This window comes from Colius striatus, chromosome 3 (assembly GCF_028858725.1).
Source record: "Colius striatus isolate bColStr4 chromosome 3, bColStr4.1.hap1, whole genome shotgun sequence".
NCBI lineage: Eukaryota > Metazoa > Chordata > Aves > Coliiformes > Coliidae > Colius > Colius striatus.
Genome location: NC_084761.1, coordinates 1,243,276 through 1,269,483, shown reverse-complemented (window position 1 = coordinate 1,269,483; position 26,208 = coordinate 1,243,276). Strand labels below are relative to the sequence as shown.

The following is a 26,208-nucleotide window of genomic DNA, read 5'->3' as shown; positions in this document are numbered from 1 at the left end:
CAGCGCCCCGCCGGCCAGAGCTCAGCGCGGGGCCTGGTCTGTTTAACACCCGTGTCAGTGATCGGGGTGAGGGGACCCAGGGCACCCTCAGTCCCTTTGGAGGGGACACCAAGCTGGGTGGGTGTGTGGATGTGTCTGAAGGCAGCAAGGAGCTTCAGAGGGCTCTGGCCAGGCTGGAGCCATGGGCTGAGGGCAGTGGGATGAGGTTGAACAAGGGCAAGGGCTGGAGCCTGCCCTTGGGGCTCCCCAAGCCCAGGCAGCTCCAGGCTGGGGCAGAGGGGATGGAAACTGCCCGGGGGGAAAGGGCCTGGGGGCGTTGGTGCCAGGGGCTGAACAGCAGCCAGCAGCGTGCCCAGGGGGCAAGAAGCAAAGGGCAGCCTGGCTGGGATCAGCACTGGGGTGGCAGCAGGAGCAGGGCAGGGACTGTCCCCTGTGCTGGGCTCTGGGGAGGCTGCAGCTCCAGGGCTGTGTCAGTGCTGGGCCCCTCAGTCACTGCCACAGGGACACTGAGGGGCTGCAGCTGGGGAAGGGGCTGGAGCACAAGGGTGCTGGGGAGGGGCTGAGGGAATGGGGGTGCTGAGGCTGGAGAAGAAGAGGCTGAGGGCAGCCAGCAGCACTCTCTGACACTCCCTGCCAGGAGGCTGCAGGGAGCTGGGGGTCGGGCTCTGCTCCCCAGGCAGCAATGACAGGACAAGAGGCAATGGGCTGCAGCTGCCCCAGGGGAGGCTGAGGCTGGAGCTGAGGCACAACTGTTTCCCTGAGAGGGGTGTGAGCCCCTGTGCCAGGCTGCCCAGGGAGCTGGGGGAGTGCCCAGCCCTGGAGGGATCCCAAAGGCGTGGGGCTGAGGTGCTGAGGCTGTGGGTCAGTGCTGGGCTGGGCAGGGTGAGGGCAGGGCTGGGACTGCAGCAGCTCGAGGGCCTTTCCCAGCCCAAAGGACCCGGTGCCCGTGGGACACACCGAGTGACCCGCAGCAGCATCTCCCGGCTGCCCGAGCAGCAGAACGAGCCGGGAGCGTTCCCCGAGCCACGGCCGCGCAGGGAGGGCGGATCCCGGGGGCGGCCGCTCCGCGATCCCCGCAGGCCGCGCGCACCCGGCGGCGCCGCCGCGGTCCCACCCCGGGGGAGCGGCCGGGGCCGGCGCCGGCGCCCACGTGACAGCGGCCGGCCAATCGGCGCCGCGCGCTCCCTCCCCGCCCGCGTCCCGGCAGCCCCCGCGGCGCGCGGCTGGTGGCGGTGTCGGTAAGATGGCGGCCGTGAGTCTGAGGCTCGGAGACCTGGTGTGGTGAGTGGCGGCGCCGGGCGGGCGGCGGGGCGGCCGCTGGACCGCGCGACGAGCCGCAGCGCTCCGCCGGGCGCGGCCGAGAGGCGCGGGGCGGGCCGAGCGGGGCCCTGCGCCGGCAGCCCGCGGGCGCGGCGCGGTGCGAGGCCTGGCGGCGGGCGGGGACGGGCCTGGCGGCGCCGCGGCTCGGGCGGAGGGGCCGGGCCGGGCGCCGCCGTGTTGCCGCGGGCGGTGCGAGGAGGGGCCGCCGGCCCCGGGAGGAAGCGGGCTCGGCTGTGGCCGGGCGGGCACCGCGGGCTAACGGGAAGCCGAGCCCGGGCAAGGGGGAGCGGAGTGAGGGCAGCGGGACGGGGCGGTCGCTGCGAGGCCGAGTTGGAAATACCGTCTCGTCCCGGGAGAGGCGAGAAGAGACGCGGATAAGTTGGGGAAAGCGTCGGTCCCGTGTCTCGGCGCTGCTTTGCCAAAGGCTCGCAGCGATCCGGGAGACCGCGGCTTCTTGGCAGGTCCGAGCGGCCCCGTTGAAGCTCCCGGGAGCCGTTTGGCACTCCCCGTTTGACCGGCAGCCAGCGCTGGTTTCTGTGTTTCCCGAGCAGGAGAACCGAGGGGATTCCATCGAGCCTGTAAGCTCGGGCTTTATTTGAAGTGCAGAGGCTGCACCGTGCTTGACAGGCCGAGGTGTCCTGCTGGGGCGTGCAAGAAGTGGCTAATCCCCACCACGCCAGTGCATGGGTTTATATTTATATCCCAGATAAAGACAAGTGCGTGCTCCAGGCCCTGACAACTGCAGCTTCTCCTCCCAAACGGTGACAGTGCTGTGAAGCTGTCTGGGTTTATACAGCAGAGGAAGTAAAGATCACTTCCTTTGAGCCTTTTCTTTCCTTTCAAACGAGGGCTGAGGGAGTGCTCTCAGTGTTGGAATGCAGATGAGCCTGCTCTGGCTTTGTACACGGCAAACTAGACAGGTACAGTCCCCACAGAGTCACAGGGGCTGGAGGGGAGCTGCAGAGCTCAGCCAGTGCAACCCCCTGCCAGAGCAGCAGCACCCAGAGCAGGGCACACAGGGACTCATCCAGCTGGGGTGGAATGTCTCCAGAGAAGGAGCCTCCACAGCCCACCTGTGGCTGGTGAGGTTGTGTGAGGGTCCTGCAGCCCCAGTGAGTGGCAGGGGTAAGATAGTGATGAAGCCACCATGCAGAAAGCCAAGACTGGTGTCTTTCCTCCTCAGTGAAGAAGCAGATTTGGGTAGTTTTTGTACTGGCAACGTTTGCAAGCACGGGAAAGAAACTTTTCTGCCCTTCTTCTGGCTCTTATATCTTGAGCACATCTTCTGAGCACCTGAAGAAGTGCTCATGGAAAAACCAGTTCAGGATTCCCTGTCTTTAGTGCCTTCCAGTGAGAACTTCACAGAGTCTCAGCTCTGAGCTGGAATTCAGTGGCTGCTCTGCTCTCCAGACACTTCTGTCCAGAGGGATCCGAGTTCCCAGCCTGACCTTTGCTTTCATTGCCACCATCAGTACTTTGTTTTTCAGTCCCTTGTGGGGGAATATCCATCCTGACAAGGGAAAAATCAGCACCTTAGCACTGTGTCTGGCAGGCAGTGGCTGTGCTGTCCCTGTCCTGCTCCCTGGAGTTCCCACAGTGTGTGCAGCCTGTTCAGAGGCTTCGTTTAGCTGCAGGTACCCAGTGGTGTAACGCTGCTGTGTGAGCTGCATGTCTTGCCTTCCACAGTGGGTTTTGACTGGAAGTTGAAATGCTTTTAGTGGGGGAAAAATAGGATGTAATGCAAAAAGCTAGACAAGGCCTAATTGTTGTTCTTCTCTTTCTTGTACCTAATACCTTGTTTTTTCCCTAGGGGGAAGCTGGGCCGGTATCCTCCATGGCCAGGAAAGGTGAGATTTAGGGGTTTTTACCTTGTTTTTGTTTTTTTATGGGTTTTTAACACTGCTTTCTTAGTTTTTGATACTTGGGGCGGGGGGTTATTTGAGTTTCTTTTTCCTTCTGCACAGAGAAAGCTTCCCCTGAGAAGCAGATGAGTGGAAAATGATTCTTGTTGGGGCTTTTATTTGGTTGTTTTTTTGTAGTTTGGAAATGCATGCCTCAGAAATCCAAACTGTGCACCAGTTGCAGGCTTTCATTTGAGCTGGAAGTTCAGCCTGTCACTAGCAGCTGTCAATTCAGATGGAAGGAAAAGCAACAGAGAGCAGTTCATCCAGCTCCAGAACTGATTGTGTTTCCCAGATTTAGTTATTTAATCCCTATCACTTTCTGCAAGAGAGGTTTCTTTCTTTCCAGAGTCAGTTGGTTAGATGCACTGTGTGAAATCATGCACTGTTACCAGCTTCTCCAGAGGCTGCTTTGGAGCTGTGGGGTTTGAGCACTGCTTCTGGGAGCAGGAAACTTTCTCATTTCGTTGGTTTTTTTCCTGATTAAAGGCCAAAAAGATGAAAAAATAGAATGTATAGATGCCATTTGTGTTATTTCTGCTCCTCTGCAAGGGCTTTGTTTTCATTCTGGCTGTGGGTATGGGGACTGAGATGCTTGTGGCAGGGAAAAGTGGTGTCAGTGTGGCTGACAGCCACAGGCATTTGGTTCTTGCATGAAGTCAAGCCCAGGTTCCCCTACAGCTTTTCAGGTGTCACCCCTGGGACTGAATGACAGCTTTTCTCTTCACTACTGTGCTGGATGAGCAATCCATTGTGGGGGTAAAGAGTGGAACAAGCTTTCATTAATGCTGTTTGGCTTTCTGAATGTTAGAAAAGGTTGCTAGCTGTCCTGCTGGGGATAGGGAGAAGAGCTCACTGGGTCTGTGACCTATACCAGTGGAGTTTGGGTGCTTTTTCCACTCTGCTGCAGCATCCCCACGTCTAAAGACATACATGAGTTACATATTGACTCAAAAGCCTTAGATTCAAGTTCTCATCCTAGTCAGATGAAGGAAAACATCTCCAGTAGCTGTAACACACGGCAGTAAGATCACAGGAGCGCCCCTTGTCACTGCCTGCTTCTAACCTTTCCCTTCTGATCACCTGCAGATTGTCAATCCACCTAAAGACCTGAAGAAACCTCGTGGGAAAAAGTGCTTCTTTGTGAAGTTTTTTGGAACAGAAGATCAGTATGTACCTGCTTGTTTTCATCTGGTGACAATACAGGCCCACAGAGCACGCATCTTCTGCAGAGGAAAAGTTTACTGGCACAGTGCAGTGTAGCTTTGCAGAGGGTTGCCTTTCATCTGCATGCAGCAGGGAAATGTCAGTGTGGTTGCCTGCTCATGGGGGTGTGTGAAGCCTCTGAAGTCTTGTGTACTCAGTCATGGTAGGATTTCAGTTGCCACTGTGGAGGGAAGTTCTTGGTAGCTTGCCATTTTTAGGGGAGTAGGTGTGACGTGCCTGGCTTGGATCTGAGCGTGTAACCATGTGTGAGAAACCTACAGCTAAGAGGATACGTTGCTTTTTCTGCCAGAAGAAGAAACCAGCTAGATACTTGCTGTTTGTAAAAGAACACACTGGCAAACCTGGTGCCTGGAAACATCCTTGCTGTGCTTTGGGAAAGCTGAAGCTCTGGTAGGCTCCCTTCTTGCAAGGCAGGGTTTATTGATGCCAAACACACAAACAAAATTGGAGTTGGCTTTGATTTAGATACTTAGAAACTGGAGAGAAAACAAACCCCAAACCCAGGGAACTCGAGGATTTCATGAAACTGATCATTCTTTTGCTGATTTTTCAGTTTTTCTCTTGTTTTTGTGCTGATTTGCTTCAAGTCATGCAGTAAGGGAGAGGGTTACAAGTATCTGCAGAAGGCTAGAAACCCCTTTTTGGAATACAGGGAACTGAGACCATTTGATGGATGGTTCTGAAGGAAATGTGCTTTTTTTGATTGAGGAATTATTTTTGCTCAAATACCTAAAAATCCTTTTCCATTAAGGTCTAAACTTGATGGAGAAGTGAATGCTGTGTGCCAGTAGGGACAATTGCATGTGCCAGCACAGGCTGGGGAATGAACTGTTAGAGAGTAGCACAGGGGAAAGGGGGCTGGGGGTGCTGTGTGCAGCAGGATGGGCATGAGCCAGCAGCATGTCCTCGTGGCCAAGGCGGCCAGTGGCATCCTGGGGTGGGTTAGAAGGGCTGTGGGCAGTAGGTCAGAGAGGTTCTGCTCTGCCCTTCTGAGACCACATCTGGGATCTTGTGTCTAGTTCTGGGCCCCTCAGGTGCAGAAGGACAGGGAGCTGCTGGAGAGAGTTCAGGGCAGGGCCACAGAGATGCTGGAGTGGAGCATCTGCCTTGTGGTGAAAGACTGAGGGAGCTGGGGCTCTGCAGCTTGGAGGAGCCTGAGGGGTGAGCTCAGTCATGTTACAGATCCATCAAGGGTGGGTGTGAGGAGGCTGGAGCCAGGCTGTGCTCAGGGATGGACAATGATGGGACAAGGGGCAACAAGCTGGAACACAAGAGGTTCCAAAGCAACACAAGGACAAAGTTGTTCCCTGTTGAGGTGAGGGAGCACTGGCAGGGGCTGCCCAGATGGGCTGTGGAGGCTCCTTCTCTGGAGACATTCCAACCCAGCTGGATGAGTCCCTGTGTGCCCTGCTCTAGGTGCTGCTGCTGTGGCAGGGGGGTTGCACTGGCTGAGCTTTGCAGCTCCCTCCCAGCCCGTGTGACTCTGTGGTCTCTAGTTATGTTGGGCAGGAGAAGGTTGATTTGAAGGCACGGAGTACGTTTTTGGTGCTGGTGGTGATGTTAAACGTGGTTATCTGAACTGACTTGTGTAAGTTGAGGAGAGGGACTGTTTCTATCCTGATTGTTTGTTCTCAGTTCTTGTGTTTCACTTTACTGACAAACACTGAGATGTTTTGTATTAAGACAAGTCTGGTCATACATCTGGGGTGCTGTAGCTGGGACGAGCAGCATGACTGCAAATGAGGAGTTCAGAGCTGCAAAAGAATTGGGATTTATGGCCTGACTGTAGAGCTCTGGCCAGGGAAAACCCAGTCACCTGGCACAGGAGGGTAGTGTGGTGGTGGTTGTGTTTCCTACCTCCCCCCATCATCTCCAGCTTGTGAGATTTCATTGTTTCCTGCACCATGATCATGATGTAGACATTTTCTCTCTGGCATACCCTACCTGAAGGTGAAATAGAAATACAGACTGTGTCCTTTGTTCTGCTCTTAAAGTAATATTGGTAGAGCAGCAGAGAGAAGCTCGTGTGCCTGTCCTGTCCTGCCTTGGATCTTTCACATGGTGCTGTTCTCACCAGTGTGCTGCTTGACAACATCCTCACCTTTGAGCATAGCCAGCAAACAAAATCAGGAGCACAGGAGATGATTTCACCTGAGGGGTGAACACGAGGAAGCATTACTTACTTTGTGCAAGTAAACCAATGCTTTTTGCAGGGACTTTTTGCTAGATGTGTATGAAATAGTAAGTGGAAGCTGCCAACGTGTCACTGCTCTGCATAAGGAACTGTGTGATGAGCAGGGGGGTGCAAAGCTCCATCACTCACTGTGGTCTGTGGTGTGATAGCTGCTCCTACTCACACTGATGCTCTAATGCACATTGCTTCTGGTTTGTAGCACTTTGCTCTTTTTGTTCAAGAGAGAAGGATCTGGATGTGAGCTGTCTACTTGTCCATGTGTGTAAGAGGGAGGTGATGCCAGCTGCTGGGCAGAATCCATCTTGCAGACTCCTGAGGGTGGTTGCCAGCCAGTTTGTCTATGGCTAGACAGTCTCAGCCTCCTTGAGAGTCCCGTTTTCTTCTGAGGATTCCCAGGAGACTGCTGTGGGCAAAAGTGCCTTTGTTTCAGGCCAGGTAAAAGTTGTTTCCTCCACGTGGCTCCAGTTTGCTGTCCCAAAGGTTGAGGAGAAAGCTGCTTAGAGGTAAGAACTGGTGTGTGTGCATCTGACCAGAGTGCAGGGGTGAGGAGAAACATACCCAGTAGCTTTGGAAGAGGTTCTGGTGTAGTGCACACACAGGCTTTGGTGACTGCTGAAATGCTGAGTAGTTTTGGATACAGCACACAAGAAAATTGATTTTTCCTTACCTGTGGGTTGAATGCTAACACTGGCCCAGTGTGATGCTGCAGGGACTGAAGAAGTACATAACTGGGAAGCAGCTTTGGCCACAGGCACGGAAGTGAGAGCAGGGGTGCCTTCAGACTCTGCTCCAAGACCTGGCTTTTCATCGAGCTTCTGCTGAGCTCTGTGCTGCTCATGTTTCTTGTGGTGGTGGAGAGAGTTGCTTCTGTCACTTTCCAAGTAATAGCTTTTCTGGAAGGTGAGGATTCTCTACCCATAGGAGAAGAATTTGCTGCCTCCTTTAAACTGTGAGTCCATCTGTGCTTTACCACCAAGGGAAAGCCACTGTGGTGCTGGTAGAGGTAACAGAATGCCCACGTTCTGTTCCAGGGGCTTGCCTCCATAGTGGTTCACGTGCTCAGGGGATGTTTCTTACTCTTTGCCCAAACTGATAAGGAGATTTTCCTAGTCTGCCTAGGAGTTGCTTTTTCTGAGTGTCTCTTCTCAGAGAAAGTCACATTACAAGCATTCTTCCTCTCAAATCAAGAGGAGCTGGAGTTTGCTGCCCATGGACCTGGCAAGCCTGTAGCACCAATTGTGGGAGCCTTCAACAGCAGGTTTCATTTAGTCTCTTTCTAAAGAGAGCTAAAACATTGACCTCTTTGTTTGTAACTCTGCTTTTCAGATAGCTTTTAAGATCTCTCTTTATCTGCCAAGCATCAGCCTTGTCCCAGGAAATCTTTGCAGATCATTCCAGCAGCCAAGTACTGCGTCGTCAGAACTTCCCCATTGCTCTGTGTGTGTGTGTTGCTTGTGGTAGTTGGGACTGAGACTGTCAGGCCCAGAGCCTACAGGTCTTATTTGGAGTGCTTCATCTACTTCAGAATACTCTCCCATTTCATGGCCTGCTTGGGAGTTCACTCTGACATCATCCAAACTAAAAAGTCGTTGCTTTGAAGGTGTCTCTCTGCCAGGCCACCTGAAAAGGGAAGGGAAAGCCCTGCAGCCATCAGAGGTGCAAGCACACACATCCACCTCCCTTCCCCACCCTCTTCCCCTTTAGGTACTCTGTAGTTGCCAAATGATCTTGCAAGTTGTGCACATGAGATTCTTCATAGGAAGCTGGCACAGTCCATTTTTACTCATAGCACTTTATTTGAAGCATCAGTACAGAACTAAATAGTCTCACAGATTGTGGTGGGGTCAAGAGGCACTTCCTGATGTAACATATTAAGGAAAAAATAGAGGAAGCTTGCAATCCAAGATAAGTATCATCATCTGCAGCCTGTTCCATCAGGAGCAGTGATTTTTAAGGCAGAACTCATTGCCTTCCCATCCTCGATATCCTCTTGGGGTGCAAACACCTGCCCTCTTTTTCTGCTGCCATTCCCCTGGTTTTCAAGGAAAGGGAAGTTTCACAGAATCCCAGATGGTGGGGACTGGAAGGGCCCTGCAGAGCTGCTCCAGCCTCTGCTCAGGCAGCTTCCCCTGGCTCAGGGGCACAGGAACATGTCCAGCTGGGGTTGGAAACCTCCTGAGAAGGAGCCTCCACACCCTCCCTGGGCAGCCTGGGCCAGGGCTCCCTCACCTCAGCACCAAACCAGTTTCTCCTCCTGTGCCAGGGGAACTGTTTGTGTCCCAGCTGATGTCCATCACCCCTTGTCCTGTCCCTGGGCACCACAGAACAAAGTGTCACCCCATCCCCTTGACAGTCACCTTTTAAATACTTGCAAGTGTCATACTTGTGAGTTTCTGGATTTAGTCTTTCTGACAATGTTCTCTCAGGTCCTGATGTCAGAAAACATTTGCTTAAAGTGTGCCAGGTGTTGGCCTTGGTGCCCTTTGGCAGCCTGAGGAGCTTTAGATGGGAGCTGAGCTGTCAGAGGCTTTGCTGCCTGCCTGGTGTTTCTCCTTCAGGCACGTGATGCCATGCAGAGCTCTGCTGCTGTAGCCAGGCTGCTGTGGAGCTGAGGCAGCTGGGATGTTGTTAGATGTCTCCACCATAGCTCAAAATCACTGTAGGCAAAGCTTCCCCCCCCACCCTTACTGACATCTCTGCCTGTACAAGTACTGTGCAATTGGTTTGTATATCCCAAATGTGAAAGTCTCATGGTTGGGATTTCTTTCTGTCTTGCCCAGCCTCCTCTTTGCTTCTGCCAAGCATCCCCTGCCTTGTGCTGCTGAGGATGTTTATCCTCATTTACTGTGGCCATTGTTGTTCCTCATGGAGAAGTTTCCACATCAGACTCCACACTTCAGCCATTTGGGTGGTTTTGTGGACAGAAATTGGGATGTTCCCTCTTCACAGCAGGAAACCCACCTTGATTGCTCTGCTGAGTGCTCACACACACACTGGGCTTGGAAGTAAACAAGCAGGTTTGACTTTCAGTTTTGGTTGTGTCAGTGTGGAATGTGGGCACCTGAACTGCTACAGAAGAGATGAATTCCTCCCAGACTGTAGTAATAGGAACTTGGAGATAGAATGCCACTGACTAGATGATCTCTAAATGACCCCTCCTGTATGATTTAAGTCAGACATCCTGAAGAAAATGTAAACTAGGCAAAAGGGTTCAGCTTTGAGTGCAGAGGAGAGCTGGGTCCTGCTTCCAGGCCATGGTGTAGGCTGCACTGGGAAGGACACAAGTGTATTTTGCAGCCAGTTCTAGCAGAAGGCCTCATCTCTCCAAGTGTGACACAACAAGTTTCAGCAAGTTGTTTGCTGACTGCAAAGAGTGGCCAATGCCAGTGAAGAGCAAGACCTCCATGAAGTTTCTAAGAGTTTACTGGGCTTCAGTACATGAAAGAGATGCCAAGCAAGATCCAGCAAAGCAGCATGATGGTTGTTGTTGTTTTCACCTTTGTGTTCAGTTCAGCTGCATGACACGATGCTGGCAGTGTCTGAAAAGGCAGCTGCTAAGCCACATCACCTGCCTGCAGGAGCCAGGCTGTACTGGGGAGTATTAAAAACCTGTACTTGGGGGTGGTCAGTGTTTGTCACACACAGATGTTTTGAGACCAGAGAAAATCAATTTGCCTGCTTTTTGCTGTGTGTGAGGCTGCTGTGTGCCAAGAAGCAGTGTTGGCCATCCTAGCTCAGGAAGACCTTTCCTACACTTGGGCAGATCTGTTTTCAGTAGAATCACAGAGTCATTTGGGTTGTTAAAGCCCCTGAAGCTGCTGCAGTCCCAGCCCTGCCCTCACCCTGCCCAGCCCAGCACTGACCCACAGCCCTCAGCACCTCAGCTCCACACCTTTGGGATCCCTCCAGGGCTGGGCACTCCCCCAGCTCCCTGGGCAGCCTGGCACAGGGGCTCACACCCCTCTCAGGGAAACAGTTGTGCCTCAGCTCCAGCCTCAGCCTCCCCTGGGGCAGCTGCAGCCCATTGCCTCTTGTCCTGTCATTGCTGCCTGGGGAGCAGAGCCCGACCCCCAGCTCCCTGCAGCCTCCTGGCAGGGAGTGTCAGAGAGTGCTGCTGGCTGCCCTCAGCCTCCTCTTCTCCAGGCTCAGCACCCCCATTCCCTCAGCCCCTCCCCAGCACCCTTGTGCTCCAGCCCCTTCCCCAGCTCCCTGCCTGGCTCTGGCCACGCTGCAGCCCCTCAGTGTCCCTGTGGCAGTGAGTGAGGGGCCCAGCACTGACACAGCCCTGGAGCTGCAGCCTCCCCAGGAACCAGCACAGGGGAATGGCAAAAGCTTTGTAACAGTGTGGCTGCTAAGCCTGGCTTTACATGTGGGGAGAGAGGAAGGCAGTCTGATCTCTGAGAGCCACGAGGAATGCTGAAAGCAAAGGCATTCCCCTAAGCCACAGGGAAGGAGTGGTAGAAGACATTGTCAACCTGGAGGGAAGGGGAGTTGTCACCCTGAACTGGCCACTAACCCTTTGGTCATGTCAGAATGCCCTGTTTAGTAGGAGTGCAAACAGGGATGTTGTTTGTGTTTCCTCAGAGGACTGCAGTTAGATTAATACTCTGCTACTGCCTCAGTTCATCTTCAGGCAGCAGCAGCTCAGAACAGTTCTCAGAACAGCAATGAGCTGTGGCTTTTGCACCCACTCTGCTCTTGCTTGGCTCTGTTGGGAGACATTTCATCTTGGGTTATTCCTCCAGTGTTTGCAGACACTTGTCTGTGCACAGCATGTTTGAACAGGGGATTGGTGGCTTAGATTTGTTTTGTGGCCCCTGTTTCCACCAGCCTCTGGAGCAGATCACTGTCTCTCGGGGCCCCAGTGGGAGGCTGTTTCTCCTGCTGAAACAAGAGCACTCACTGGCCTGCTGTGTGCTGAACATGGACCTGTGAGCACTTAGTAACACACACTTGGCAGTGTGAGGTCTGGGCTTGGACTCAATGTTTTTAAAGGTCTTTTCCAACCAAAATGATTCTGATTGGATGTTTTCTGTACATTGTTCTGCTTTCCAAAGAGAGTCTCTTAACCCTGTAGATCTTGCAGCATGGATTGTAAAATACCTATTGTTCTAGGCCAGTGGTATCCTGGGGGCATCAAGAAGAGTGTGGGCAGCAGGGGGAGGGAGGTTCTGCTGCCCCTCTGCTTTGCCCTGCTGAGGCCTCAGCTGGAGCCCTGTGGCCAGTTCTGGGCTCCCCAGCCCCAGAGAGATAGGGAACTGCTGCAGAGAGGCCAGTGCAGGGACACCAAGGTGCTGAGGGGATGGAACATGTGTGTGAGGAGGAAAGGCTGCAGCCCTGGGGCTGTTCAGCCTGGAGAAGAGAAGCCTGAGCTCAGGGGCACCTCAGCAATGCTGCTCAGTCCCTAAAGGCTGGGTGTCAGCAGGATGGGGGGACACTTTGTTCTGTAGTGCCCAGGGACAGGACAAGGGGTAACAGGCACAGGCTGGAACACAGGCAGTGCCACGGGCACAGGAGGAGAAGCTCCTTTGGTGCTGAGGTGAGGGAGCCCTGGCCCAGGCTGCCCAGGGAGGATGTGGAGGCTCCTCTGGAGGTCTTCAAAACCCACCTGGGCATGTTCCTGTGTGGCCTGATCTAGGTGGAGCTGCTTTGACAGGAGGGTTGGATGATCTCTAGAGGTCTCTTCCAACCCCACCATGCTGTGATTCTGTGATTTTCTGTGAATCTATGATCACATACAGAAGCTGTGTTGCTGACACAGCATGTGAACAACACATGCAGGGCACTACTGGTGTGACAGGATGTAAAACTCGAGAGAGAAAGCGAGTAAAAGTGCCAGAAGGAGGTTCCAATGAGTGCAGGATTCCCAGCCCTTCAGGTTGTGGAAAGCAAGTGACTTTGGGTGGCTGTCACCAGTTACTCTGGAGGGAAAAAACCTCTCTGTGCGTTTCTAGAAGTGGGATGGTTGAAAAAGTTGCTGTTTGGAGAGTACAACTGAGTCTTGTTGTTGTTTGCAGTGCTTGGATCAAAGTGGAGCAGCTGAAGCCTTATCACCCTCACAAAGAGGAAATGATAAAGATTAACAAGGGTAAGCGCTTCCAGCAAGCTGTGGATGCTGTAGAGGAGTTCCTGCGGAAAACCAAAGGCAAGGACCAGGTGAGTGGGTTCTTTCTCTCCTGTGTGCATCACAACAAGGCTTGGCATGGATGATGGGCAGATGCATTGCTGTGTGAAAGGAGTTTGTGTCCTCTGGCATGTTGGGGGGGGTTGTTTTCATTCCCCTATTGGTTGGTTGTTTGGTTTATTGTCCTTCTCCTCTCATCTTCCCCTTTCAGTCTTGTTTGGTGAGGAAAAGGGAGTTAAACTGGTGGAGAAACTGAAGAGGCTGATTGATCTGCTTATGATGCCTTGATAAGCCAGTCTGAAGTCTTGAGCTAGAATTTGATGTCTCCTAATCTTGTCTTTAGTCTGTTAGAAGTGCATCTGTGTGCAGCCCCTCCCAGCAAGTCTTCACGTGGCCACTCTGTCACTCGCTCACTCCAGCTGGTGTTTTTGCAGGAGATCTAAGCAGGACCTTCACTCCAGAGGGCTAAATCCACTACCTAGGGTTCAAGTTACCCTGCCTTTGTTTGGCCTGATAGTGATGAGCACAGGGTCCTTCACATCCTTGGTTTTGCATGAGAATCATTCCAGCTCTCCTCTTCTTTCCTTACCCTCTTCTATTCTGTGATCTCTCAGGCGTCTTCCCATAACTCCAACGAAGAGAAGAACCGGCGTAATTCCAGTGAGGAGAGAGGGAAGCAAGCTGCTGGGGAGGAGAAGCGCAAAGCCAGCTTGTCTGAAGGGAAGGTGAAGAAGGGCACAGGGGAAGGAAAAAAGAGGGTGTCATCTGTATCGTCAGAGAGAGGATCAAAATCACCTCTGAAAAGAGCCCAGGATCAGAGCCCCCGAAAGCGGGGGCGTCCGCCCAAGGATGAGAAGGTTTGTGTCGTGCATGTCTGCCAGTGCCCTGTGGACTTTGCAGATGCACTCTAGGCTTTGACTGGCACCTTGAGTGACAGCCCAGCAGGAAGAGTCAGCTCAGTGTCAGGGGTTTTTTTTAAGCTGTTCCTTGTTACTGCTTGTAGCCCACCTGGCTCTGCAAGCAGAATGTTGATCCTGCCTGTAATCTTTACCAGTCTCTTGCTTTGAGTGGCTCTGTTCATATCTTGGAGAGGGCTTGGAGAGTTCTGTCACGAGACTCCACCTTTCATCTTGCCACCCCTCAAGTTCAGTGTGTGTGGGAAGGACTAGTGATGAGATGTGGGTCTTCATCCCGTTCCTGACTTCTCCCATCTCATCTGCTTCGTGACCAGTGGTCACTCAGCTTCGCCTCAGCACTTGCAGAGGGTGGGGTGTTCTTAAGGGCTTAAAGAAGAAACTCTTCCAGCCTGAGGAACTCACCAGAAGAACTAATTGTCTTATTTCAGCCTCTGTGCTGTGGGATAGATTTCCATCCTCCATCACCAAGGTCCAACCTTTTATCTCCATTACTTTCCTGTTATTTGTGTTCCTTGGGGAAGCAACCATAGCCATCAGTCCTTTGCCTACTCTCATCTAGAGTTCCAGCCAGTGGAACTCATTGCTGTGGTCCAAATCTTCCTTCTCCAAAGGGATCATTAGTTCAGTGGATTGTTGCAACACACATGCTTCATCAGAGACAACACCTGAAGACCCCTTTGAGACTTCAGCTGCTGCACCACGTGGCAGATTGTTTGCTCACCTCTGCTGCAGAGGAAACCCCCTTGTGCTCTGCTCCACCATCTTTGCTTTCAGTGCACTTCAGGATGGAAGTCAAGATGGTAGTCTGTGATCTCCAAACTTGTGGACAGATTGGCCTCTGCTGATTGAAGAGCAGGCTCTTGATGTAGTAAAATGAAGCTGATCATCTCAGATATCAGCTGTGGAGGAAACACTGGCTTTTCTGTCAAATGAGGTTGTACAGCAGAGCCCATCAGCTTCTCCTTTTGTGGGGAGCTGGCAAAGGGGAGGAATGCCTCTGGGAATTCTTCCTAATAACTGCAGAACTTGGGACTTCTCTGATGCAGGAAAGCACTTCACCTGCAGCAGACTTTCACCTTGCAAAGTGTCCTGCAGTGAGCATGTTGTATCTTCACATCTTTCTGTTGCATTAAGCCTCGAGGCCTCTTTTATTTCCACTTGCAAAATGCTTTTGTGTCTTTGAGATAGACTCATTCAAAAACTGATCAAAACTAATGGCTGGGAGGATTGTGATTGTGCTGATGTATTGCATGCTTAGGATTTAGTGTGTGAGCTACCTCAGGGCATCAGAGGGGTTTGATCACAGAATGGAGGCCTGTGGCCAGTGGGGTTCCACAGGGATGGGTTCTGGGGCCAGTCTTGCTCAACATCTTCATCAGCCACCTGGATGAGGGGACAGAGGGACCCTCAGCAAGTTCCCTGCTGGCACGAAACTGGGAGCACTGGCTGATTCACCAGAGGCTGTGCTGCCAGTGAGTGAGAGCTGGGCAGGCTGAGAGCTGGGCAGAGGAACCTCATGAGGTTCACTGAGGGCAAGGGCAGAGTCCTGCAGCTGGGGAGGAACAACCCCCTGCACCAGGACAGGCTGGGGGTGACCTGCTGGAGAGCAGCTCCAGGAGAGGGACCTGGGAGTGCTGGGTGAGAACAAACCAACCATGAGCCAGCAACGTGCCCTTGTGGGCAAGAAGCCAATGGCATCTGGGTGTGTGAAGAAGAGTGTGGGCAGCAGGGGGAGGGAGGTTCTGCTGCCCCTCTGCTCTGCCCTGCTGAGGCCTCAGCTGGAGTCCTGTGGCCAGTTCTGGGCTCCCCAGCTCAGGAGAGACAGGGAACTGCTGCAGAGAGGCCAGTGCAGGGACACCAAGGTGCTGAGGGGATGGAACATGTGTGTGAGGAGGAAAGGCTGCAGCCCTGGGGCTGTTCAGCCTGGAGAAGAGAAGCCTGAGCTCAGGGGCACCTCAGCAACACTGACAAGTACCTAAAGGCTGGGTGTCAGCAGGGTGGGGTAGCTGGTGTTTTCTTATCTCTAGTGCCAGGACAACGGTGATGGACATCAGCTGGAACACAAAAGGTTCCACTGGCACAGGAGGAGCAAGTCCTTTGGTGCTGAGGTGAGGGAGTCCTGGCCCAGGCTGCCCAGGGAGGGTGTGGAGGCTCCTTCTCAGGAGGTTTCCAACCCCAGCTGAACACGTTCCTGTGCCCCTGAGCCAGGGGAAGCTGCTGGAGCAGGGGCTGGGGCTGGAGCAGCTCTGCAAGGCCCTGCCCACCCCTATGATTCAGTGAGTTTAGTTGTGTTGGTAGAAATGATTTTACTGGCAAATTGCAAATGCAGTGGTTTTACACAGCTCATCACAGGGAGATGGGCAGCCATATGATCCACGTCAGGCCACAGACATTTAAGCATTGTGGACCCTACAAGCAGTCTAGAAAGTAGCCCCAGGGCTTATGCAAAGTAATCTACTGGTAATTAAAGAAGTTGCCAAGAAAATAGAACAGAACTGCCTTAATACTGTTTTTCAGGCTATGGATTAGTCTCAAAGTCTCATCTTTTTGCCTGGTTCTCATAATTCCCCCAAATTCTCAGTCCTGGGGTAGAAAACATTGATGTTGCTGTCCTGAATTGCAGCAGTGTTGGGATTTGGGAGTTGTTTTCCCCCACACTCCAAATTCTGGCTTTGCAAGTTGTAAAGATGCACCCAAACTGCAAGAATCCAGTTGTTGCTGAGCTGTGCTGTGCCTGGCAGAGGTCTGGAGGCACACACAGTCCCTCAGATCCTCCCCTTTTCAAGCTTAAATGAGTATCTTACAAGGATCAACAGGACTTCATAGGCATGAGAGCAGGTTTCAGTGACTCTTTACCAGTTGAAGCACCAGCGTGGTCTCTAAGGAGGCTCTCCCTAGACACTTGAGGATTGGAGACTGATGTGCAAATTGTCCCTTCTAACAGATGGAACAGTTGCATCAATCTGGGTTCCTTCCTAGAGTCCTGCTCCTACCTTTTCCTTTGCAAACAGTGCTCTCTGCTGTGGTTCTGTGTGGACACTGGGCTGTATTGTGGCTTTTCAGGAAGCAATTTTGAAGGGGAAAGAATGTGATTTCGTTTTGGAACCCTCACTTAAGGAGGATAACACACACACACACACAGACACACCCACACACACCATGCAGGAGTCCTGCACATTCTCTTTGTGTGGCATAAAGACCTATTTGAAACTATGTTATCTTGGGGAAGTAAGACAGAGAAATGTCAACAGTAAAAGCCCAAGGTGTGAAGTGTTACCATGAGCTTAGACATCAGGGCTCCTGGAGGGGATGGTCCATGTACCACTTTCTGTCTCGTGGGTTCTGCAAACTTGAGCATGTGTGGCTCTCAGCCTCATGCTTTGAAGGCTCTCCTCGTAACAGGTAGGCTGCTTTTTCTCTGCATGACAGAGGAGAATTGGCAGTTGAGCCCTCTGACTGTGGTGATGCCTTTCACTCATTCCTTGAGCTTTTTGCATCCACCAAAGGAAAATGCTGGATCCAAGTGTGTTCATTTGCTTCTCTGCTCGTTGCATGATTCACACAAGTGCAGTGTTTCCTCTTGCATGTGAAGAGTGGACTCTCCAGAGGCCATAGCTGTGGTTGAATTCCTTTGTTGGCAGTTGATGTTTTCTCCACCTCACCTCTGTTGATGACAGGCTGTGTGTTTGAATATGAGCCTTTTGTGCCCAGGCCTATGAAACAGGAGGCACTTGCAGTGCTTTTCAGTGTGTGTGCTCGTAACATGCTGTGTGGCCAGCCACTGAGGCAGGTTCTAAGCTCTTTCCTGATCTTCCTTCTGTCTCCTCAGGACCTCACAATTCCAGAGTCAAGTACAGTGAAGAGAGTGATGACTGGAACAGTGGCTGGATTTAAATGGCCACCAAGCGTCAGCGAGGTGAGAGACTCCACAACACCTGGGAACTGGGATGGGGGGAGCAAATCTAGAGCCTTCTGTCTGGGCTGTCAGAGAGCAAGGTCTTCTCTTCCCTTGTAGGAAGACAATATCCTGGGCAGTTGAGCAGCATGCTGGGAAGGGAGGTTTCAGTCTTTGTGTGGAACCCTTTGCAGATTGACACTTGCTGTGCTCGTTTTTTGTGCTTGTTTCAAAAGTATTTCTGACATTGGCATCCCACAACTGGAGGAGATGATGTGGGTAGGGTCTCCCTGTCTCAGTACTGCTGTGTGGGGTGGTTTCATTTGGTTTCCCTCAGAAGCAGCTTTGGAAACCTTTTGGCAGAGCAAGAGCAGCGTGACTCTAGGCTGCTGCACGTGCAGCTCGCTGGGGAAGGGACCTACCTGGGCCTACAGTCCCTGCTGCTCTTAAGATGGGTTTGTTAGCATGTGACAGAGCTGAGTACAATCTCCAGCCAATTCCCAGAATGCTGGTTTAAGGAGTTCCTTGGAAGCTGGAAACTCGGTGGTTTTATTCCCCTGGGGAGACATGAGGAGCCTTCCTCACACATTAATCTCCCTCGTGATCTTTGGTTTCCCCAGAGATGTCCAAAAGGGAGGAGTTTGACTTGGATCACTTTGGTATTGAGAGTGAAACACAATGTAAACTGCTTAATTGAAACAGGCTGCTGGATCCTGCTGATACACTGAATGTTTTCCACCTTAAGCTGACGTTCTCCTGCAGCTTGGGAGAACGAGGGAAATGTGCTGTGGTTGCTCAGTGACTCTCTGGGAATGCTTCTGAGCCTGTACTTTCTCTCTTTTTGTAGCCTGTGAAGGACAGTGATCCACACTTTCATCACTTCCTGCTGAGCCAGACAGAGAAGGTGAGGATTTGGCAGGCAGGGTCATTCTGCTGGTCTGTCTAGCTTGGCACCTTGCCCTTTGCTGGGACTGAGTACAAGGAGTATGTGTAAAGAGCCCTGAAATGCTGATCTCTGGGGGCTAGTGTCAGTTAGATTCTCACATGCAGTCTTGTAGTTCAATTACTTCCTGACCTTAATGTTTAGAATGATTTAGCATTGAGTGCAGGGAATAGTTTGAGCAATTTAAGATTATCTAGCACCAGGATTTGGCAGGTCTGTTGTAAGTTCTGTACACTGAGGGGTAGGAAGAGCTGTTCTGGTTTAAAACCCCTGTTGTCTGGTTGTCTTTGGCTGTCCTACCAGTTCCTTCATCTGGATGAACTTGTCAATTAACTGAACATGGAGAACTTCCAGGGCCAGAAAAGCTCCACGTGAATGATGGCAAATTGGTTTCCTGAGAGTCAGAAGCCTGGCAGGGTTTTATCTTCAGCAGTGAACAGCAGGAGGAAAAGGGAAGAGCAAATTAAATGAACAAGGATTTAGATCTAGCTGAGGATCTGAGCAGAGCCAGCAGGATTAAGAGGAGCTAACAGTTTTAATCCAGACAAGCTCACAGTAGGCAGCATGGGAAGGAGCAGCCTTCACCTTACCATTTGTTGAAGGCCACCTGCCTTTTCATGTCAACAAAGAAGTTTTGCTTCTGCATTGCTGTACTGAGCATAGATGTGAGGCCAGGTGCTCCGTGGCTGCCTTTGGAGATGTGTCTTTCCTTTGGGCCAAATGAGAGAGCAGGGATGTCCTGGCTCCTTGCCTCCAGGGGAGCCTGTGAGATGAGCTACAGAAGGGACTTTGCAGTAGCTGTGTCAGAAGCCAGGCTGAATTGCTGGGCCAGGGGATTGCAGCAGGTTGGGGTGGGGTTATTTTGCCTTTTCTCTCAGGGAGGGAAGCCTGAGAGTTTCCTGCTTTGCAGATGGTGGTGGGTGGGTGAGCTGCCTGTTTCCATGTAAGGAGGATAGGGCCTGTTTGCTCAGCAGAGCAAAGCACTCCTGTCCCTCCTGAAAGCTTTGTTTTCTCCCTGCAGCCAGCTGTCTGCTATCAAGCCATCACAAAGAAGCTGAAGGTTTGCGAAGAGGTAAGGCAGATGTTGGGTTTGATGGGTGTTCCCCATTGTCTGGAGGACTTGCAGTTCCTCCAGAGCTGTGCATTCTATTTGTTTTTTTCCTCTCCCTCACTCCCCCACCCCCCTCAGGAAACAGGATCCACCTCCATCCAGGCAGCAGACAGCACAGCAGTCAATGGCAGTATCACGCCTACAGACAAAAAGTAAGATCTCCAACACACTTCAGCCATTTCCCTTCCTTTTTTTCCCCCCTCCTTCCCAGCTCATCCATGCAGCCATCATCCACTTGTCACTGAGAATTAATAAACCTACCGTTTCCCTCTAACTGCAGATCTCTGTCCTTGTGTGGAACTCTGGTTTGGGGGGCAGGGGGGAAGGGAGGCAGCTGAAAACCAAACAGGTTGTGCAGCAGGAAAATTCAGAACAAGTTCTGGCCTGGCTACATTTGCAACTCTGTGGCTTTTGTGCAGTTGCCCTTTTCCTGGAGGGCGTTGAGCAGGACGTTGAGCAGCAGCATTGCTGGAAGCTGGATGAGGCAGCAAGATAAAAGGGTATCTTTCTCCAGTAGTGCCTGGCAGTTAACCCGGGTTATTTAATCACCCTCCTGAGCATGTAGAAGAGGAGAGGAAGAGGGAGGCGCGTTCTCCCAGCACTCTGAGCTTTGCTGGGTAGCACGTGAGCTTTCTGGTTGCTTCTAACGTTCCCCCCCCTTGCCAGAGGGTGAGAGGAGCCTGGCTGGAGCTTCCTGTTTCACTCTCTAACTTCCGCTCTGCTCACACTGACTTGAGGCCACAGCTTTGCTGTTCGCTCTCGGGGTCGTGCTCAGGGGATGTCAGTTCTCAGCTCTGCTCCCGGGGAAGCAAAGTAACAATGAAGCTGTTCAGGTAAAAGGGTCTCTCAGGAAGGTTTGGCTCAGAGGTGGGTTGGCAGAGGAAGGGTATCTCCTGCGTTAGAGAGCTGAAAGCGTCTGGGCCTGGTCTGGGCTGTTGGAGGAGCCTGCAGTGACTGGCTCTGGCCCAAGTTAGATTGCTCTGACATAAGGCAGCACGTTGAGCTTGGGAGGGTGCAGGTGGCCGAGCTGGGAGGGTGCAGAGCACCTCTGCAGTGTGGGTGATGCTGAAGGATGAGCTGGGGGATTGCCAGGCAGGTTTCGTTGGGAGGTTCCATCAGCCGTGTCACTGAACACTTGGGGATCTCCTGCTGGAGCTTCTGGGCGAGGTTTAGGGTCTGGGTTTCGGTAGGGAGGTAGCTGCATGCTGTAGGAAACAGTTCCTGTCACAGGTAGCTGCAGGGATGGAACTTGTTAGCCTGATCTTGTCCTGGAAGGGGGAGAGCAAAACTGTTGGCAGCTTTGGGGGGTGGGGGAGGCAGAGGGGAAGGCAGGGGCTGTGTGGGGCTGTTGTACTGTCACTCCTGGTGACCTGTGCCGACATGTTTTGGTGTCTGTCCACAGTCACAGCTGTAGAGCAGGTGCTGGGGCTTTGGTCTGTGTGTGGTGCCTGGCCCAGGAGCCCTTGCTGGGCTTTGGAACAGAGATTGTGATGGATCACTCAGTAGGATAAGCAAGTCGTTGCACTTAGTTTAGAAAGCAGCAGATGAATTAGAGAAGCACCTGCTGGCTTCTGAGTGTTGCCTTTCCCTTCAGTGAGGCAGTGGCTGGGCACAGAAAGCACAGGAGCAGCAATTCTGACAAACAAACCCCAGTCACATAATAAAACAGCCCCAGAGCACCCAAACCTTTGATGTTTTGGTACTTCTGAAGCAGACTAAGGGCTTTCTTCAGGAAATGTTGCTTGGTAAGCAAAGTAAAGAGCAGCTTGCTCAGGGTCTGCCCATTGTAGCTGCAGCTGCAGTGGAACACATCTGGGTTTGTTGAGGTCTGGGGATGCTGGTGGTTTGCTGGTGATGCTCCAGGGTTTGCTCTTCATCATTTGCAAGGCTATGAGATGCTGACACCCATTGCTTTCTGTTGCATTCATGTTTGTCTCCTCCCTTCAGGATAGGCTTTCTGGGACTTGGCCTGATGGGAAGTGGCATTGTCTCCAACTTACTGAAGATGGGCCACACCGTCACCGTGTGGAACCGGACTGCTGAGAAGGTAGGCAAGCCCAGGGGTACTTCACCTCTTCTGCACACACACTTGCCACCTCTAGCTCAGGGAGGCCTGGACTCACCAAATCAATCACCACCACCACGTGGTGCCTGGGAGAAGCAGCCAGAGAAACACAAGGACGTGCCACTTCCATTCTGTTACTAGTTGCTAGGTCCTCGTTGGTGGCCTCGTTGGTCTGTCCCAGCGTGGTCACTGATATCAGCACCCTCCATCCCATTGCTCTTTTGTAGAAGGTGAAAAGGTTGCCAGAGAGATTACTAACCCTGATCATGTGTTGAGGAATGCAAGGTAAAAGGTCTCTGGAAATTCTTCTGGTGTTAATGGCCAAGTCATTGTGTCGTGGAGCTGGACAAGCAGACCAAGTGCTGGGGAGCTGATCCGAGCAAGGTCACAGCTTCACCTACACATCCATTGTGGTGTTCGTGTTGTGGTAACAAAGGTTCTGTTGAAAGCCTGCTGTGTCACAAGACAAGGATAAGAAGGCTTTTACAGGTGTATTCTGAGTGAAAATGGAGCTTATATAACACATTCTTGTCAGAGTTATTCTTTGTAGAGGAGGAGGAAAAGTAGGTAACTGGGGGAGACGTGCTACTCAGACGATATTGTGGAACATCAAAGGCAAGAAGTGGTCACTTTGTTAAAAGGGACTCAAAGATTCTCCTTTTTTAACTGCAAAACAGGTGTGTTATCAGGGATAGAGTAAGACCAAGCTCAGAGTTGGAAGCAGCAGCTCAGTAAAACACGTGTCAGTCTCAGCTGTGCGTATTCCTGATGACTGTCCAGTAACCTCCTTTGCTATGTCTGTCTATCAGTGTATTTCCCCTCATCTCTCCTCCAAAACCCACAATATTCAGCCTCTTCTTTCACCTGAGCATTCTCCTGTGTCTTTCTTTTCAAGTTCTTCACTTGGGGTTTCAGAAAAGCTGCAAAAGAGCCCTTTGTGTGTGGGGACAAACCGAGGGAAGACAACCCAACTGCTGTGTAATTAGTATCCCTGACTCAGCTGGAGTTGGGCCCAGCAGCAGGGTTTGTTACAGAGAGGTGCTGAAGGAGCCCTTTGCCCTCTGCTGACTTTTTCTCTCCCTTTGGCTTTGTGACTTTTGCAGTGTGACTTGTTCATCCAGGAGGGGGCACGGCTGGGAAGAACCCCTGCTGAAGTTGTCTCCACCTGTGACATCACCTTTGCCTGTGTATCAGATCCAAAAGCAGCCAAGGATGTAAGGATTACCTCTTATCTCCACCAGTTAAGACTACAAGATACAGTCAGTTCTGATTCCTACTCCCCATGGTAGCCTGGGCCATTGGAGGTGCTGGGCTGTGGCTAAAGAGATGTCCCAGCAATAATCACGCTTCAAAATAAACCCAGTGCCTGGGGGTCTGGGTTTGATATCCCTCTGGGAGTTTAGCACTGCAGTGCCAGGCTCAGCTGAAGTGCTGCTCTGCAGGAGTGGAGTTTCTTTACAGACACCCTATTGCTTTACCGCTCTCCTGTTCCCCACAGCTGGTGCTGGGTCCGAGTGGAGTGTTGCAGGGGATTCGCCCGGGGAAGTGCTACGTGGACATGTCCACTGTGGATGCAGATACAGTCACAGAGCTGGCCCAGGTAACCCCACTGAACCGACCTGCTGACCCTCAGCAGCAGCACTGCACTTGCTGCTTCAAGTGCCAAACAAGAATACAGGGATAAGAAAGATGCTTCTGAAGGTTTTGGGGCTTCTTTTAGGAGACACTCAAAGTCCCAGGCAAATGACACAAGGAAAACTGTCAAATCCTGACCAGCAAAGCTGGATGAGACGTTCCCTGGTGCTAACAACAAAGCCTATAGGTTTGGCAGGGCTGTTTGCTGTTTGCATTGGTCACAGCCAGGCAGGTTTGGATCCCTGAAGGAGTATTTCTAGCCAGATTGGTATTGTGGCACAACCTGGAGGAGAAGGCACTGCCTGGATTAGTAACTGTCCTTAAACTGATAAAATGCATCATCTGCTTGTTTTAAATGTTCTGGTTGGGGACAAAGAATGTCTTCATGTTTCATTCTGTAGAAATATTGTTCTAGAGAGGGTTTCTGTGGAAGTGTTCTGATCATTACTATGGTATCTTTGGTCTCCTCTTGGGCATCTTGATGGCTGTGCTGAGCCCTAAGGGCAGCACGTGCTGTTGCACAAGGAAGGGGAGCTAGTTTTGGAGAAGCATCACCATGTTGGTGCTGGAGTGAGGTGTAACATCAGTTTGGAGGATGAAGAGTCACATGTACCAATAAACAAACCTCTGGCTGAAGAGATCTATCAAAGAAAGGTCTTTGCACTTTGAGGGGAAAGGGGGGGGAGGGAACACCACAACTGTCAGTCTTATGAGAGTCCCACACCACAGCACGGGGTCCTCAGCCATTGCAGGGTGCCATGGCAAAAGCACCCCAGGTTCAGCTGCTTCAAACACACACAGTTGTGATGGGTGCAGGGAGCTGTTGCTGGAGTGTGAGGACGACTTTGGGTCTCGAGTGCCCTTTGCAAGGCGTGGTAGTGCTTTCCTCTCCTTTTGATATGCCTGAGCTATTTGTTCTGCTTTAAAGTTCAGCCCTTAGGGACAGGATACCCTAAAAGGGTGCCCTTGCTGTGCTGCTGACTCAGCATCCCTGCCTGCTGGTGGTGCAGAGCTAACCCAGCCATGCCCTTCTGTTTTCCAGGTGATAGTGTCCCGGGGTGGCCGCTTTTTGGAAGCACCCGTCTCAGGAAATCAGCAGCTCTCTAACGATGGGATGCTTGTGATCCTGGCAGCTGGTGACAGGGGTTTATATGAGGACTGCAGTAGCTGTTTCCAAGCCATGGGGAAGACCTCTTTTTTCCTAGGTAACTGCAACACAAATGGCCTGAGAGCAGTTGTTAGTGTTAAGGACTGGGAGTTCCAGCAAGAGGCTCGTGTGTCGTGTTGTTTCTTGTCTCTGGGCAGCGTGGGACACTGGCCTGCTCTTTTGGAACCTGGCCAATCTCACAACCTCCAGCCCAAGTTTTCTTTGTTGAATCCTGACTCACCTGGGGGGTTCTGTGATGCTTTTTACTTTAAATCCTACTTTGCTGTGACTTCCTTCCCCCTTCTGAGTGCTTGGCAAATGGGTACGTTTCCTGAAGCCTTCCAGGGGAAGGGAGAGCTGCCAAGTGCTTGATCTGAAGTGTCTGGTAGCATTAATGCTGTGTGGGCTGGGGGAGCAAGGCTGCTGTGTCTCTTCTGGAGGAGTGGCCAATGGTGTGTCTCACTCCCAGGTGAAGTAGGCAACGCTGCCAAGATGATGCTGATTGTCAACATGGTCCAAGGCAGCTTCATGGCAACGATAGCAGAAGGACTGACTTTGGCTCAAGTGACTGGCCAGTCCCAACAGACCCTTCTGGATATCCTCAATCAGGGACAACTCGCCAGCATCTTCCTGGACCAGAAGTGCCAAAGTAAAGTTCTCTTACGTTGTTTTATTATAGCCACGACCTAGCAGCGGTTCAGGCCGCGGCAGAAGGGAGAATCCAACCGTCCCATCTTCATCAGCCTGGGCTTCTGGGTGGTTTTAGCACTCTGGAAGTGAAGAGCTGAGTTCCTTCCCCTTCATAGCCAGGGCTTCTGAGAACCTGCCTTGTCTACAGCCTGCTTAGGGCTTGAGCCCGCAGGGAGGATTTCACTGGGGCAGGCTAAGGAGTGAAATGGAGGGCAAGCTGCTTAGAAACCTGAGCTCATTTTGTCAGTGGGCAGTAGTGACATTATCTGCTGTGGCTGGGTGCAGAGGGAGGGCAGAGAAAGAGCCAAAGGCAGTGTTGCTGGGGACCAGCATGGGCAAGGGAAGCTTGGTGTGAATTGCACACCCTCACAGCCTGGGTTTGATTCACTTTTGTCATGCTTATTCTTTGCACATGTTCCTCTCCACAGATATCTTGCAAGGAAACTTTAAACCTGATTTCTACCTGAAATACATACAGAAGGATCTTAGATTAGCTATTGCACTGGGCGATTCTGTCAACCACCCAACTCCCATGGCAGCTGCTGCCAACGAGGTGAGAGCTGCTGAGTGTTCAGATACCTGTTACTCAGCATTTCTTCAGTAGAGCTGTTGATGGAGAAGAGACAAAGCTCTAAGAGTAAGAGAAGGGAGCAGTGACTGAAACATGTCTTGGCTAGGGATGGAATTGGATTTGTTTTGCTGGTGGGAGCCCTTAGAGTCAGGAAACACGGGCGGCCTCTGCAAGACCTGGTGTGTTCTGATCCTCACTGCTCCGGTCGTTTGACATACTGTGCAGTTCTCAGCGACCAGCAAAGTAACTTCCCTGCTGGGGAAAGGCTTTTGCACAAGAGCAGGCACTGACCCTTCTCTGATCTCTCTCCTCCAGGTCTATAAACGAGCAAAAGCATTGGACCAATCGGACAACGACATGTCTGCAGTGTACAGGGCCTACATCCATTAGGCTGCACCGTTCTTACTGTTAATACTATGATTATTGATTAATATTATTATGATACTGGGTTTTAACTCTGGACCAGTC

General features: G+C 51.9%; 1 protein-coding gene across 3 annotated transcripts; it reads left to right on the top strand.

The window, feature by feature from the left end:
- The first annotated feature begins 1,206 nt into the window (after window positions 1–1,206).
- GLYR1 (glyoxylate reductase 1 homolog) lies at window positions 1,207–26,208 on the top strand. Of its 3 annotated transcripts, none has more exons than XM_061991987.1 (16): window positions 1,207–1,281; window positions 3,131–3,167; window positions 4,311–4,390; window positions 12,660–12,798; window positions 13,381–13,623; window positions 17,513–17,599; window positions 18,426–18,482; window positions 19,543–19,593; window positions 19,711–19,784; window positions 21,580–21,679; window positions 22,801–22,911; window positions 23,196–23,297; window positions 24,375–24,537; window positions 24,949–25,128; window positions 25,598–25,722; window positions 26,056–26,208. In XM_061991987.1, exons 1-16 carry the CDS (start codon window positions 1,244–1,246, stop codon window positions 26,128–26,130), a joined length of 1,662 nt encoding a protein of 553 aa, XP_061847971.1. In that variant the 5' UTR covers window positions 1,207–1,243; the 3' UTR covers window positions 26,131–26,208. The 3 variants fall into 3 exon arrangements, with proteins under 3 accessions (XP_061847971.1, XP_061847972.1, XP_061847973.1); XM_061991988.1 differs by having other exon boundaries at window positions 22,801–22,913; window positions 23,201–23,297; XM_061991989.1 differs by lacking the exon at window positions 13,381–13,623.